We start from the raw sequence: 16,217 nt of genomic DNA on the forward strand, positions 1-16,217 counted from the left end.
TAGATGTTGTACCTATGCTATTTTGTTGTTGTTTTTATTTTTAAAAACCATCGGCTGGTGGTTAAATTACACTGAGTCAGATTGTTTTCATTGGCGCGATAACTTCATATCCACAGGTAATGAAGTGGCACAATTGCACACGTTAGTTGACTGGATGAGAGATGAGGACCTAGGCTAGGCTATGTTGTTAAATACATCTTACAAAAACACTTTCTCATAATTGTATTTAACTTGGTTTTCTAAAACTGACAATAGTACACGTTAGGGCAGTGATTTCTGAGTTCATGATTCATAGTTTGCATTTAATACAACCTCTATAACTGACTGAAATGACGCGAAACTAATTGGTGAACCCCGGCCTTCGTTCTCTTGATTAGTTTATAGTTTTCTCGAGAACCAATATAATATTACTGGGGATAGGTACATACTTTGTTGTAATCTCAGGATCTGTGCTGAAACAACAGGCAGAATTTATTAATCCAATCAGATCTCTGCAGGATTATTATGTCTACACTTTTCTTCTTGATGGGATGTTCCATAATTTAATTCCTTTTTAACCCCAATCCCACAGCACTTAATTAGATAGTCAAGCACGCACTTTAGTACATTCAGGTTCTAAGTGTGCAAAATAGAGCAGATGTAATGTATGTACTTATGTTTACATGCATGTGTAATGCTGCTGAAAACAGGAAAGAAGGGTTGTAAAAAGACAAGCAAAGGCTGCAATGAAATTGTACTCCAACAATGCATTATTTAAAATAGGGAAAAAAAGAAAGAAAAAAAAAAAAAGGTGTATTTTTGGGGACAGTGTCCACTGCCCGCTCACTTGAGTTATCGGTTTCTGGGTGCATGGCCCAGCAGCGTGATATGGTTACATTACCCAGCCTACTGCTGACGATAGACTCTGGTCTAAGTCACTTAAAGTCAGTCCAATGATTTTTAAACACCTCAGGCAGGCTCCTCAAAAACTGCATACTCTTTCTGCCATCAGTAGGTGCTGTCAGGCCAGCCTGTCCAGGCAGGGGTGTCCTTTTTTAAATTTTTTTTTGCTTGCCTCTTGTGATGTCCATATCTGACTAGTAAATGGAGCCATTGCCCCTTGCAACTATACAAGTCGTAACTGAATCCTTTTGTTTTATTACAGTGTTCTTATACATGCTTTTTTTTCATTATTATTATAATTATTATTTGTGTGTACCAGTAATAACTGAATGATTGTGCACGGAGCTAGATCACGATTTTGATATAGCAACGATTAAACAAATGGAGCATATACAATATATCTGGAGTCAGAAACGGAAAGCAATGAAAGGTCCACTTGTAGCAATAGCGCACGTGCGTGTGTAATAGTGTGCAGCACAAATATTGCACTGCCATCCATTTAGGCCAGTTTAGTAAATCAAAGCATAAATGCCAATGGAAGATTTAAATGCGGGTTAGATGTCATAATCTTTGGTCACAAAAAAAAAGGCCTGATTGCCAAAATGTGTTAAGGGGGGAAACCCCTCTTAGTAAAGCAGCAATGGATTTATGCATTCAAGCAGTTTACAGTCTGACCATCAAATCTGAGCCATGAATTTTCTGACTGAAATGAATGTAGGGTCAGTTTAGAGCAGGACAAATTGCTTTCTCCCGACTTTAAACTGTTGCTCTTCATTTGTCTTGCATAGATATGATTATACAGGTAGCATGTAGTAAAATGATTCTCTGCATATTATACTGTGTGTGTAGTAGTCTTCCTGCATCGAAAGTCTGGATATTTCTTTTGGCATCATCATTGGTGTATAGGCTTACTGTTGTGAAATATCACTTTTCTTTCTCTATACATATTGTGTGGAGTGTAGCCTACAAGGTAAACGGAGGACAGGAGTTCAGATGAATTCAACATTCATATTCATCCATTCCATTGAGATTGCCTTACAGTACAGTAAAACAAGAGGGACAAGGTGGTCTTCAGTAGATACGATCACACGTTAAATAGCCTATATTTGACAAAAAAAATGCACCTAAGCTACACCCATTTAGTGCCATAGAAACCTTGATTTGCCTTTAGACATTAATCACATTTACTCAGTCCGTAACATATTCAGACATAGGCAGGAGTATTATAAATTTTGTGTTTGGAGCTGCATGCTTTTCACCAGTTATATTAGTCAAAAGAAAAGCTATAAATATTTGCATGGGATATTCATACTTGAAACCAAGTATTCTGTTTGGGAAAAAAAAAAAATTGGTGTTGCTAGAAGTCTATTTTATAATTGGACATTTTTTGAAGAATATACTTAGTCCCTTTGGTATTGGCAAAGCAGTCCCTAGGTTTTGTGGTAAATAAGGTGGTTTGTAAAGTGTGTTACAAGGAGAAAAAAACAATTTTTGATGTCCAAAACTGCATGGTATAAATACAGAATAGAATTGATTTGCCTCAATGGATGTCTTGGTTCTTACTTGAAGTAAATTGCAAATTTCAATTCAACCCTCTGATCCACTGTTGAGCCTTTTGCCTTAAAAGCTATAAAAGAAAATGATACCTGGCAGTACCTGTTTAGTTGTCACCTTCAGAGTTATGCTGCTAGGTTGGATTGCTGAAAAAGAAAATTGGCTTCTTTTTTTTTTTCTTCCTTCTTTTGTTTGGTCTTACAAAAATCTCTGGGTGTCAAGAAGCACACAAATAAATTGAGGTAGCACATAGCTCAAGGTTGCCATGGTGCAGAGATTGCTCGGAGTGGTTGGGATCTCGCCATATTTTCCACTGTGAATGAATTCAGAGTTCACTCGTAAACAATCGACTTTGGCTTATGTAATATCTAGAGCCAAACGACCAGGGTGGGGGGTGGGGGGAGAGCAGTGGTGTACCTCAGAAATATTCAGACAGAAAAGAAATTCTTGCTTGTACAGCTATGCTAACAAAGAGTTCAGATCTTTCGATCCATTTCGTTGTGAGTTGTGTAATTCTGCTTAAACCAGCCTAAATCAGATGTATCTACGCGGAAGTGTTTGATTAGTGTCAGTAGATGTCTCATGTTTCCTACCTTGCGAAGGGGCAGCCAACTGCACTTTGTACTTTTTATTGGACCTGCAGTTTTACCTCATCAGTGATCTTTTGTGTGACAATGCTGACATTTATCCTCTGTGATTTTGGGGGGGCGGGGGCGTTCTTTCTTTTTTTTTCCTTCCTGATGCCAGTTGTGAAGATTTCTCTTGTAGTGTGAGTGACTTTTCAACATATGCATGTCGAACCTAAACATGCACAAGCCCTTTTATTCTTCTTTTTTTCCTTTTTGAATTGAAAACTGAACTGAAAAGCTTAGTTAACCCTGTTGCGACATGTTTCTCTTCATTACGATCAACCAATGACTCTGTTATCTGACGCAAGTCATGTGGAGCGAAGGGTAGAGTCTAAGTTAAGGTGGGAAATGAAGGTAGCTATAAAACTTTACCTCTGTAAGTCAGAACAATACAAGTTTTACATTATGACTAATGCTCGTTTGACCGCCTTCCCTGCCTGAACACTTGGTCATTAATTTCCCCCACCAATAAGACCTGTGTAATATCGAACACAGTGTTGGCATGGTGCCTTTTATTTGTTACTACCGAAAGGTACGGTCTTCCATTTGTATTTCCCAGAAGCCTTATATTGGGAAAGAGAAATTACACTGAACATACATGACTACAGTAGATGGGCTCATACTCCCACTGAGCATTATTACTTCAATCTAGTGTGATCCAAGTTAAAACAACGAAAACAAACAAAACACTCTAAAGAACTCCTACAGTTTTAGTCTGGATTTCACTATTTGCTCCCTTCGGGAGGCTGAATAACTTGCACAGTACTGATGCGATTTAGGGCACATCAAACATCAGATGGATGAGGATCAATAGTACGAAAGCACAAATCCAAAGAAGGCACCTCGGGGCTCAGCTGGCTCTCTCAACAATAAGAAGCGAAGGAGCCTATAGACCAAATTGAGGCAAAGAAGTGAGGAAAAACATCTAACTCTAGTGCAGGAAACATGAGGTTTGATTGTCAGTAACACATTAACTGTAGAAAGACCATTGCCTGGAATTTCAGAGCTTTCTTCTGATTGTTCTTCTCAACTCTTGGGTATTCGTTGACGGTTAGTAACTTCACAGTGCAGATTGTGAAATGATGCGGTACCTGAATTCAACATCAGACATAGGTAAACTGTTTGTTGTGACTGTGTTGCGATTTGATTGTGGAGATTGTTTTTTGTCTTTTATTTTTAGGCTAGACTGACTACAAGTAGGGTTGCAGTAGTAGCTGTGTGCAGTGTTAATAACAGTGTGATCATATTATAGGAGTGACGTAACATTTGTTGTCTTACTTCGACATTAAGGCATGGATCATCTTCTCTCAAGCTGACCTCGTTTGAAATGGAAGATAAAAGTGCAATAACCTTTTGTTTATCATTGCTTCCTCAGTTGGGAAAAATATTTAATATGCCCTTTTTTTTGTTAACACCAAAAGTCACTCATCTGTAGCAAATGAAGGATTTCAAGTGGTCCTCTTGTTTGTGATCAGAGAGGTGGCATTTGATTGTGGAGTGTGTGATATTCCATTCTTAAAACTGTGATCGACATACATCTTTAACAGCTGCCTGCTTAGACAAAGGACCCTGCACAAGTTGATAAATTTGAGTAGGAGCATTTTTTCTTCTTCTTTCTTATGGATGGACTTTGATGGTATTGTAGTTTGGACTTCTGGTTTAATAGCCGGTGTAGACATGTTCATTTGCATGTGTAGATGTGTATATGCATCCTTTCTTCCTCCTTGAATGAAATGTTTTCTCAAAAAAAACACAAAAAATATATTTAGACCTGCTGTCGGCGATGTATGCGGATAAATGGAAATATGAAATGCCTTATATTTGTTTTCAATGTTAAGCATTAAGGGTTCTTACGTGTCCCTCCCTTTTCAGTGTGTAGCCTAAAGCTTGTACAGTTAAGAAACTCATGAGATTTATATCTACTGTATAGCCTGTGTGTTTTCAGAATTTGTTACTTGGAGGTCCTGTGATTGTGGTTTTAGAGAAACATTCCCCTTGAAAGTGCCGTTTGTTTTCACCAGCAAAAGATGTGTCTTTGGGGGGAAACATTTATTTACACGAAGGAAAACAAATGTTCGAAACACTTTCCAGTGTTTACCGTCGAACTGAATGACACAACGCATTCGTGCAGTTGAACCAAGGCAGCAATCTTCTGACGGAGCACCTTATCGACATGCTCCTTCTGTGAGCCCATAATAGAAGTAGTCTCTCACCAAGCTTGATTACTCTAAAGCAGAGCCATATCAAAGAATTTGCCCATTAGGAGCCCCCTTGAATGTGTTATTAGGAATAGCTTACTGTAGGAAAGGATGTATACTGCATGTTCTGTGACATTTTAGTAGTGGTTGTCCCTCTTTCTTTTTTGTTTCTCCGTGTTTTTATGTTTAGTCTGCTTCACTGTAGATGTTGCCACCTCGTTGCAACTCACGAGCTATTAACAATCCTCTCACAACTGGACTTAAAGCAGGCGTTGATCTGCTGCTGATGCAGCCTTAAGTCATTGCGAGTTTTAAAAAGGAAACGCTAGATTAATGGGTTGCCTGTTTTGTGTTTTTTTTTTTTGTTTTTTTTGTTTTTTTGAGTGGCTTATTATGGGGTAATGACAAAGGAGCTCTTATCGTGAGTGGAAGGACTTTGAATCAGGTCATGTGATGAATTACAATCAAAGAGTTTCACAGTGCACCTTCATAGAAAGTTAAACAAAAAAAAAAAGTTGGCTTGTCCACCCAACATTCCAAAGTTGATTTAATTTTCCACAGTCCTGTCCCTCTGATTGAGAATTTTTATTTTTTTTCTCTTTGCTGGTGAATGAAGTGGGCGTGTGTGTCAACGACAGGGTTCCCTATTTAGCCTAACGCTGATTACCTCATTTACAAATCTGCAAATACACTATTCTACTGTGTGTAAAGGAGTCAATGCCATCACCAGCAGCGCGGTCTCGAGACCTGTGATGACAACAGGACCAATGAAGTTGAAATTAGTCAATTTTGAAATATGACCAGTCTGGGAATATAGGGTTAAGACACGATTCAGACATTTTTTTTTCTTCTTCTTTTTTTGTGTAAAGATGAATGAGCCTCTTAAGATTTCTTTAACTAGTACATCACCACAGCTGCTACCCCAGTCAATGCAGGAGCTGTCAGAAAGCTGCAGATACACTTTTGTTTTTTTTAAATAGCCAAGTCAATATTCAAAGTTAAAATCAAACATTTGTTAAAACACAGCTCGTCAAACTCCAACTGGACTAGCAGCTGTTGGCACTAGCATGGTTCAGGAAGCCTGGTGTGTCACAATTGTTTAAGTGAACGATTGCGTTAGCGTCACTTGCTGTTTTTTCAGTAGCATTTCTCCTACCTCCTTGTTTTGCAGCCTTGAGTATTGTTCGTCTCTCCACCTGTTCTGACTTACAAAAAAAAAAAAGTTTATTCACAGTGCGGGAATACAGATTTATCATAAGCAATGGTAGTTATACATAAAGTGTGCTTGGTTGTGCTGTATGTGTACTTGTCTATTTGACGTTTGGAAAAAAAAATATTTATGAGAAGCATTTATACGACAAAATACCACTGGAATGTGAAGCCAGACAACGTTATGATGCAGATTATGATGATAGTCTATCCCCTTTAACATTCAGTGGCGAATGGTCAGAGGAATCATCTTTTTAAGAAAATGAATAACCATTGGCTTTATATTTTAACAGCATTTATTTCTTTGGTTTCCTCTTATACATATACTTTCCCTATCTAGCCCTATGCTATACAATATTTCAACGTTTACAGCTTCCTTTTGGGTCAGCCATTTATTTATTTATTTTCATTATTTTTATTTTTTCTCCCCCCTACAGTTGTAATGATATCACAGGTTGTCACAGGGATGATAGTAAGGTGTATTTGTAAATGTGGATGAGTTTGAGCCCCTCGAGCCGTATGCCTTTGAATCCATCTGTCCACTCTGTACCAAATTCTGCTACACAGGCGTCTTGTTTCCGCACTGCCCCAACATTTTACATCCAGTTTTGACTACAAAGGGGTACGGGACAAAGGTGAAAGGTTTGAGGTTTTTCAGACCAGGCCCCACCATCCCACCACCCTCACACCCACCCAACAGCTCACCCATGCCTACTCTAAAACAGGACCAGCCCAACTCCCCCACCCTTCCCCTCTCACCCACCGTCTCACCTTTAACCTCAAGCCATTCATTTTTCTGTTTTTGTTTTATTTTAATTTTTTTCGACAATGCAATCCTGAAAGCACTTTGCCTTGTTATTCCTTTGTGTGAACATGTGAATGATAATTTGTTACAGAAATGTTAAATATGTAAAAGATCATTCACTGTTTTGGAAAAACCTGCATCTGTCTTTCTGACGTTAAAAGGAAAAAAAAAAAACAATTTAGTGACATTAAACCTGAATCTATTTTATAAAATGTTTGCTGCAGCCAATTGGTCTCGTCATTCAGTATTGTGGCTTAGGGTTGTTTGTGTTCAATAAAGTGCTATTGCTAAATATTTCTTGAGTCTGGAGTTATTTATGTTTTTCGTGTGTTGTGTTTTCTGCAGTGTCTTTCAAACTAGGAACCCAAGAAAAAAAACATATAGCTGAGAAGACATTTTAAACCTTTTAATGTGTGTGTATGTGAGAATCTGCTTGAGGCTTGAGGTTTCTCAACTCAAATGAGGAACTGACAAAGCAAAGAACTTGACTGTTTTTACCACCACTGTTAGCTCGCATTTTATAGTAGTATGATGGGAGTGTATTGGACTTTGACCTTTGTGTGTTACTCATAAGGAATTTATATACTTCTTAAAGTGTTTGTTTTTGTGCAAAATACAGTAACAAGCGACATTAAAATATTGATCTGCTGGAGTTTATACGAGATTGAACCACTAGTTTCATAAGAAACTAATGTAATAAAATGACTGACTTGCATGCAAAAGTAATGTGAATATTGCTGTAACTAGCTCTAAGTTTCCTCACATATTTATAAGAGTACCAGTGCAGTTCAATGACACAGTGTCAGTGTTGGAGGAGCATGCACTCACACTGTTATAGACTGAGTCATTCATTTCAGTGTGCGCCCTGTTCTGCTAAACCAGATCCACCCACTCTGCATAAAGTGCATTTTCTGTCTGGATATTTCTACCTATTTTTTTTTTTTCCCCCTTCCTGTTTACCTTCTGTCCTAAATATAACATCATGTTCTTTCACGGCTGAGAAAGAATCGTGTCATATTTGTGTGGCTGTGCTGTGGAAAAGTAATGAGCAACCCTCCGTTTCTTTATGCTTTGCTAGGAAAATGGCAAATGGTTTCAGCAATTCAGTTACATGCACAGACATATCTTGAAATTTGGTATATTAGGCAGTTTGCACAACTCCAACAAGATTGAAAATCAATATTTGGTATTCCTAAAGGACGCCTGAACTCTCTTAGACACATTTTAGTCTTTAAGTAGTCTTCAGGAATAGTTCTATAAGCATCTTGAAAGAGATTCAAAGTTCTTCTTTGGATGTTGGCTAATTTGTGTTCTGTTCCCTGTCAAAGTCACCCCCACACTGTTGACATCTAGGCTCTGGGAAGGTGAGTCCATGACGGATCGTGATCCATTGTGTGTGTATGTTTTTTTTGTTTGTTAGTCCGGGTATTCTTTAACTTAGTATGCTTTTTGTGGTCATTTTGATGGTTATAAATTAAGCCATTCATTGTTTAATTCTCTCCTGACCACCTCCAAACATTGAGACAAAAACGTAAAATCTGGATTCATCATCCTCACACTAAACAGGTCATCACAGATGGATCCCCCTCACTGGGACTGGTCCTGCAAGAGGTTTTTTTTCCTGGTAAAGGGAGTTTTTCCTTCCTGCTATCACCAGCTGCTTGGTCACAGGGAGTTGGGGTGACTGTTGGGGTTTTCTCTTTATTATTGCCAAGTGTATACCTTACAATATAAAACACCTTAAGGCGACTGTTAATGAACTGTAAATACAATTTAATTTAACTAAACTGAATCACACGTTGCAACTCATTGTCAGTCATTTGGCATACCTCAGCATTTTCTGTTTTCATATTTTAAGAATGTCTTCTTGACTACCACTCTTCCACTGAGACCATTTCTAATGATGCATTACTCAGGTCCTGTGTCAAGTCTTTGCTGGCTGTTTTCCTGTTTGTTACAGACATAACATTCAGACACAGTTTTTTGTAGGCCTTCCACTTCTTTTGTCTTCCAACAGGCTGCTAATAACAAAGTACCTAAAGATGCAATTTAAAATCAGACAAATTTAATTTAATTTAATGCTTGAATGATTCATTCAAGTACCAAAAAGCTTGTCTAATAGAGTTCAGGCAATGCTGTAAGTAGTTTCAGAGACAAAAATGTTTTTATCTGAATATGGTGGGTAATAGGGATAGACTGAAAATGAATGAAAAAAGCAACCAATGTCCCAAGAAAATCTTTGAAAAATCATCCAGGAAACCTAAAGACGTATTGTTGAAGAGAACTTTAAAAAATACAAGAAGATCAAAATACAAGATTTTGCTTCCTGGAAGCAAATTATAAAGACATGAGAGGTGGCTCAAGTCTGTTTCAGATTACTGTATGTATTTGTGCCATATTTGTCTTTACAAATGAAACCATCACGGAAAAAATTAACTGGTAGTTCTAGTCAGATTTGAGTAAACGTGTATTATAATGTGGTCTGTAGATGAATGACGATAGAAAGATGGATAGAGAGAAAAAAAAAGTTAAAGGACCAATCAAACGAACGTTGTAGCGGTACGTCATGACGTCGCCGCTCGCTTGCGTCTCAACGACGCTGAAGTGTAGGATGTAGCACAGGACGTGGCTATCAAGCTTCTAGCTACACTGGGACGTCTGAAAACCCCCCCCACAGAATTCGTCATAAAGAACTGGTTTAATACACGCGTAGGTAAGTATATCTGTTAGTTATGGTATTTTCTTCTAGCGTGTGCAATTGTAAGCGGACATTTCTCTGTGTAATACGCCTAGACTGAGCTCTGTCTGGTTAGCTTGATGCTAATATCCAGGGAAAACCAACGGTACCGTATTTGCTAAAAGGGATGGTTAGTGGAATAGCGATAGCTACATGTAATTCGTGACTAGAGAGGGGTTCTTATATCCAAGCATTGAGGTGCTTTTTGTGTGCTGACCCCAGTTGCTTTAATTATAAACCCCAAATAACTGGAGCAAAGTACAGCGTTGTCAACGAAATATCTTCCATATAGCTAACGTTAGCGATGCTAATGTTTGCAGGGCATGTTGAGAGCAACTGGAGAAATGGGGGGTCTGTAAATCGCCTACATGTGCCGCTTTCAGTCAAATTGGGTCATCAGCCAGTCAGCTGGAATGACAGGATGTTCTCATTAGGTGCCATAGGTGATAGTAGGGTTTAATTTACACAACGTTAGGTCAAGGGCATCGATACAGGGCTGTGTGCTCAATGTCTTGAGTCATTGTTCCTTTAAAACATTTTTTTGGTTAAAGCAGAAAACGATGTTCATAAGGATAAAACAGGTGTGAGATGCTGTTAGGTAAAGAATATAGATTATTGCAAGAAAATTTGAAAACGACTGAGCTCACGTCTTTTTTAATATATCTCCAGATAAATTGCGTCGATCTTGGATTTTGTCCCATGCAAGAACTGTAATGAATCTAACAATCACTGTGAATATTATAATTTTTCTTTTTCTTTTTTTTTAAACTCTTTTAGCAAGGAGGCCATTTTACCAGATGTGACGTATCAGCAAAACATCAGGACCTGAATGGAAACATTTGAGGCCTTTTGTGCGTGAGGTAGGCTTAAAATATTTGAACGTGTGAAGGATTTAGGCAGATTATTTGGCTTTGCTTGGCAAGTAATTTGTCAACATGTCTTGGTAAACGTGCCCTTGTTCTTTGAATCTGAACTGCTTTTGATTCTTTATGTAAACTCAGACTGAGCTGATGGTGTTGAGCACAGTTGTATTATGAAGCAGGTTCAACATATCCAGGGGTTTTGTTTTTTTTGTTTGTTTGTTTTTTTTTTTTTTTTTTGCATTAGCTGGCTTTACCAAACCTAAAACTTTATTTTAAAAAAACGAAGATTTTTATTCATTCTCACACTTGCATAAAAAAAGGGAATTTGATGCACATGACTGCTTCTCAGCATGAAATTGCCAGATTGTGTGATAGAGATCTATGAAGAACATACATACCTCAAATGGCAATTGTTGCTGCTAGACATTGTCAATAGATCAAAGCTAAATTGATTTTATTGGTTAAATATACTCTGTGACTGATATACAGCAAATTGACTGATTAATTTCTAATCTGCTGTATTTTCCGCAGTCTACTACGAATTATGACAACTGAATACATGTACATTTATATGACATGTGGTCCACAGTATGCACTGTAATGGCTTCATTTATTTTTATTAGTGTTGTTCAGCTGGTGCTATATATAAAATGGTTTCCTTCAGCAGAGAATCTGTAGCACACTTGGATCATGCTGTCTTTAAGAGTACCAATTAAATTGTGGCAGTTGCTCACAATTGTAAACCAGAACTCTGAACACACCTGCTCTGGACCAGGTTAAGAGTTTAACATGAGTTACCATGGTGACCACTTTTGTGACACTGAAAACTCTTGAGTTTTAAGCTTGACATACGCTTCTGACCTATTAGTCTCGCTTTGTGGTACACCCCTCAAGGCTAGTTGAGTACCATCTGGTGTTTTTCTTGTCACTAAAAGTGTTTTTTTTTTAATCACTTTGGGGTCATTATCATGCACCCAAATAAATTTAGGATTAGTCAGTGCCTCTCTGTTGCATAAGAATTAAAAATACTTAGTCTTTGTACAGATTAGTATCATCTGTCTACAGTTGTCTCTAAGAAGTTAATATGGCTAAAAACCTTTTTGTGTGTTGTTCAGGAGGTGTGGGTAATGTACCATGGGGTACGACGTTACGAGGTTTCAAGGGGAGGTGGATGAAGACCTGTTGTGTCCAATATGTAGTGGAGTGTTAGAAGAACCAGTGCAGGCAAGTCTTTGATCAAAATACCCCCCACCTTTTAATTCTATCTGTATTTCTGACATTACATTTGTTTTATATGCATATGCATTTTTCCACCTCAGGCTCCACACTGTGAGCATGCTTTCTGCAATGCCTGTATAACGCAGTGGTTTGCCCAGCAGCAGATTTGTCCTGTTGACCGCACAGTAGTGACGCTGGCTCACCTCCGTCCTGTGCCCCGCATTATGCGCAACATGTTGTCCAAACTTCAGATCAGCTGTGATAATGCGAGCTTTGGCTGCACAGCCACACTGCGGTTGGACCAGCTGCAGTCACATCTCAAGGACTGTGAGCACAACCCCAAAAGGCCTGTCAACTGTGAGGAGGGATGTGGGTAAGTGGATTCCATAGAATAAATCCTTACAAGCCTCCTTTGTATTTTATAGTATTAAATTTTCTTTTCTTTCTTAATATTCTGTTTTTCTCACTCTTGCAGGCTTGAAATGCCCAAAGATGAGCTGCCCAATCATAACTGTATTAAACACTTGCGGAGCGTTGTCCAGCAGCAGCAAACTAAAATTTCAGAGCTGGAAAAAACTGTAGCCGAACATAAACACCAGCTGGGGGAACAAGTAAGAGTATTTTGCCTACACAATAGTATATTTTTGACAAAATATTCAGTCTAGTCTTGATAAAATATTAACAGTTGTCTGTCTGTATGATATTTGGCAGAAATAATTCGAGTGCCATGTCTTTGTGGTATAAGACACAGATGCATGCCTATTATATGTGTTTGATGGACGTGCAATAACAATGGTCTCCTCATTCTTATTGCACTTTTTTTTTTTTTTTTTTTTTTTTGGTGTGGATGTGAATCTATTTGGGTTTTTTAAATGGACAGTTACAGATTTTGTACTTGAGGCAGTTTTGAGAGGTTTTTCATTCACTGTATTGCTTTTCATTTCCAGAAACGAGACATTCAGCTGCTAAAAGCCTACATGAGAGCAATTCGCAGTGCAAACCCAAACTTGCAAAACCTTGAGGAGAGCATCGAGTACAATGAGATACTTGAGTAAGTGAAGCTTTCCTTTCCTCTCCCAATATTTGATCTGAAATAAATTCAGTTCCTAATTTTCTTTTTTTTTTTCTTTTTTTTTTTCTTTTTTTTTTAAATCTTCAGGTGGGTAAACTCCATGCAGCCTGCTAGAGTGACACGCTGGGGTGGCATGATCTCCACTCCTGATGCTGTCCTCCAAGCAGTCATCAAGCGATCCCTCATAGACAGCGGCTGTCCTCTCTCGATTGTAAACGACCTGATCGAAAACGCCCACGAGCGTAATTGGCCGCAGGGACTGGCCACTCTCGAGACGCGGCAGATGAACAGGCGCTACTATGAGAACTACGTTGCCAAGCGTATCCCTGGCAAGCAGGCAGTGGTGGTGATGGCCTGTGAGAATCAGCATATGGGGGAGGATATGATCCTGGAACCCGGCCTGGTTATGATCTTTGCGCACGGAGTCGAGGAGATCTTATAACTGTGCAGCTAGCTGAACTGATCCAGCGACGTTTTGCTTTGGGGGTTTGCTGTGATGAGTATGATTTCTCTCTTTGGAGTGAAACCTTTTGAATAAATCTGGCTTATTTAAAGTAAACTCTTAGGCTTACTCCTAAGCTTGATACCTATGCCTTAAAGTAAGGACAAATGCTTATTGAACCTGGCAAATATAAACTTAAACTGACTGATATCTAAGATAAAAGGTGAGATGTGATGTTTACAAGGTTTATATTTAGTGCATTATATGATCTGATTGTTCTGCTCCATGTCCTGATAGAGTAATAAGCCCAAACCCCAGTTTAATGTGCTCTGTTGTATAAATGCTTGTAAATAGAAATACTATATTGAATTATAAATGTTATACTCCTCACTGTAATTAGATTTTTCTGTTTTTGTTAATCTCAGTTCTCTTTAGTCAGCTTCTCTTACTGTCTACAGGGACGTGCTTGCTTTAGTATTTAGTTTCCTGTGAATATTCCCAGAGACATTGTGCTTCTCAGTTTAGATTGTTCAGACCTTCCGTGCCATTTGTTTTATTTATTGTGTTGCCTTTCACACAATTATGCTTGAAGATGTTATCATGTGACATTTGGAGCTCTGCCTTTATCGGTGCATTTGAAGTTCACTGCAGAAAGAAATTGATTTTGTGTTCTATCTGTTTGTTGCCTCAGTTGTACATATAGTCTGTATGTTGGGTCTAGTGAAAGTTTTAAAGTTTGGGATATGACTATGTATAATGAGCTTTGAAAAAGTGTTGTGGCTCATTTCTGATTTAAATATAGACATTTACATCATGGACATCTTTTTCATTATTCACAGTTGGCTAACATTGTTGCTGAAATGCCACTAAAACCAGACACAGCTTGGAGATTGTACCAGTATTTGTAAAGTCACTTTTAAGGCTTTCAAGAGGAGAAATGCTTCGCCATTAGTCACTCATTGCTGTAGTAAGACGAGCAAAAAAAGCTGTTGTTATAGAAACCCACACAAGTGGATAATTCCCTTTACTATTTTCCTTGTTATTGTTTTTGTTATGTGTCTGTTATGTACCATGTTGTACAGACAAGGTAATAAAATGTAAAATCTGGGTGGATTTTTGTCATTGGAAAAGCCTGAGTTTTTATTTGGCTTCCTAATTAGGAAAAAATGCAGTTCCTTATTTTACCACAACATGTCATCAGAGAACTGCTGGGAAGTACACTTCATAATTCACTTCAGCTGACTGCTTTATATAAAGGTTTAAGTCCAGAGAAAACTGCTGCAGCCTGTAAGAAGTCACGATATGGAGTGTGAGGTGGTGCTGTCCCAGTTTACGAAAAAAGAAAGTTTAACCACAAAACTAAAGACGGGGGGGAAAAGTCTGACTACTCTGACCTGACTCACTCTCCTTTTCTAACCCAGACACCCACATGTTTTCCATGTCTGTTATCCTCTCCTGCCAGCCTCGTCCTCATTGTGCAGCTTAATCCCTCACCATTGTGCTCAGTGGAATGTGAAATCATGTGCTTTACCAAATATTGTGGTTCTTGTTAAAGTCCACACATATAATTATGTCATGTGGTTGGTTGAGGACTGGTATGCTGCAGTACCGCACTGGCCAGAATATTACAATACACCTCAGAATATGTGTAAATGTATAATAAAGTACTTAAGCCTTTCCACAAGAAGCATAATTTAAATAAACAGAACTTGGTTTAATGGAGACGCAGAGGAAGCATTCACCTCATTTAAGAAAATTTAAAGTGTGGCTGCATTATACTGCAGCTATATATGTGTTTGTTAGGAAATAAACAGGCAGTGCAACTGTTTGAATTTCTCTGTTATATTAATGGGCTACTGCGTGAGCAACTCATTCACATACTGTGCGATAACACCAGAAGCTGTACGGCGTTCACCCATAACAGACATCTTGCATGGTAAGTTCAATTTTTCATTTTATCTGTAACGTATCCGTCGTTAGTGGTGTACAAATGTAATGAAGTAAAAAGGAACAAAAAACAAAAAAACTTTTATTATTTAATAACAAAATACTCGTTTCTAATTGGATGAAGTTAACGTAAAACTCGCCAGCAATAGTATAGTCCCGGATTTTGTTCACGTTCGATATCAATACGCACTGTTTGTTAAAGATATGAGTTCATAGCCGCAGTATTTACAGTATTTCACTGTTTACTCACTATTTGATTAAAAGCATACATCGGATAGCAGCGTAGCCTCTATAAGGCTTATAACCACGCAAATACAATTAATATTTATCGTTATTGGTCACTATCTATAAACAAATTCTATCAACACCAAGGTGGCTCGAGGTCTGTAGTCTAAGTAGCCATAAGTTTAGTATTTATTTATCTATTTTTTGTTAATGTTGTTACAAGCAATTTGAAGGGGTTAGACGGTGATATTGTTTTATTGTAACCACGGTGGCTTTTTTTGTTCTGCGCCTTAACATGTGACGTCAGCTTCATCACTTTAAAAAGGCTCACGATGGACAGCAACACCAAAAACAACAACAGCGCTGCAAATGATAAAACTGTTGAAAGCATTACGGTGCAGCTTTTAGCGTATACTTCCTGAAAGATGCAGAGTGA

General features: G+C 38.2%; 1 protein-coding gene across 1 annotated transcript; it reads left to right on the top strand.

Annotated features, from left to right (window-relative positions):
- Positions 1-9,835: 9,835 nt before the first annotated feature.
- Positions 9,836-14,716, top strand: rnf41 (ring finger protein 41). The gene is made up of 7 exons (XM_026155144.2): positions 9,836-9,990; positions 10,792-10,874; positions 11,993-12,101; positions 12,197-12,468; positions 12,571-12,706; positions 13,043-13,146; positions 13,255-14,716. The coding sequence occupies exons 3-7, from the start codon at positions 12,012-12,014 to the stop codon at positions 13,607-13,609; spliced, it is 957 nt and encodes a 318-aa protein (XP_026010929.1). The 5' UTR covers positions 9,836-9,990; positions 10,792-10,874; positions 11,993-12,011; the 3' UTR covers positions 13,610-14,716.
- The last annotated feature ends 1,501 nt before the right edge of the window (positions 14,717-16,217 follow it).

Source organism: Astatotilapia calliptera, chromosome 20 (genome assembly GCF_964374335.1).
Source record: "Astatotilapia calliptera chromosome 20, fAstCal68.1, whole genome shotgun sequence".
Lineage (NCBI taxonomy): Eukaryota > Metazoa > Chordata > Actinopteri > Cichliformes > Cichlidae > Astatotilapia > Astatotilapia calliptera.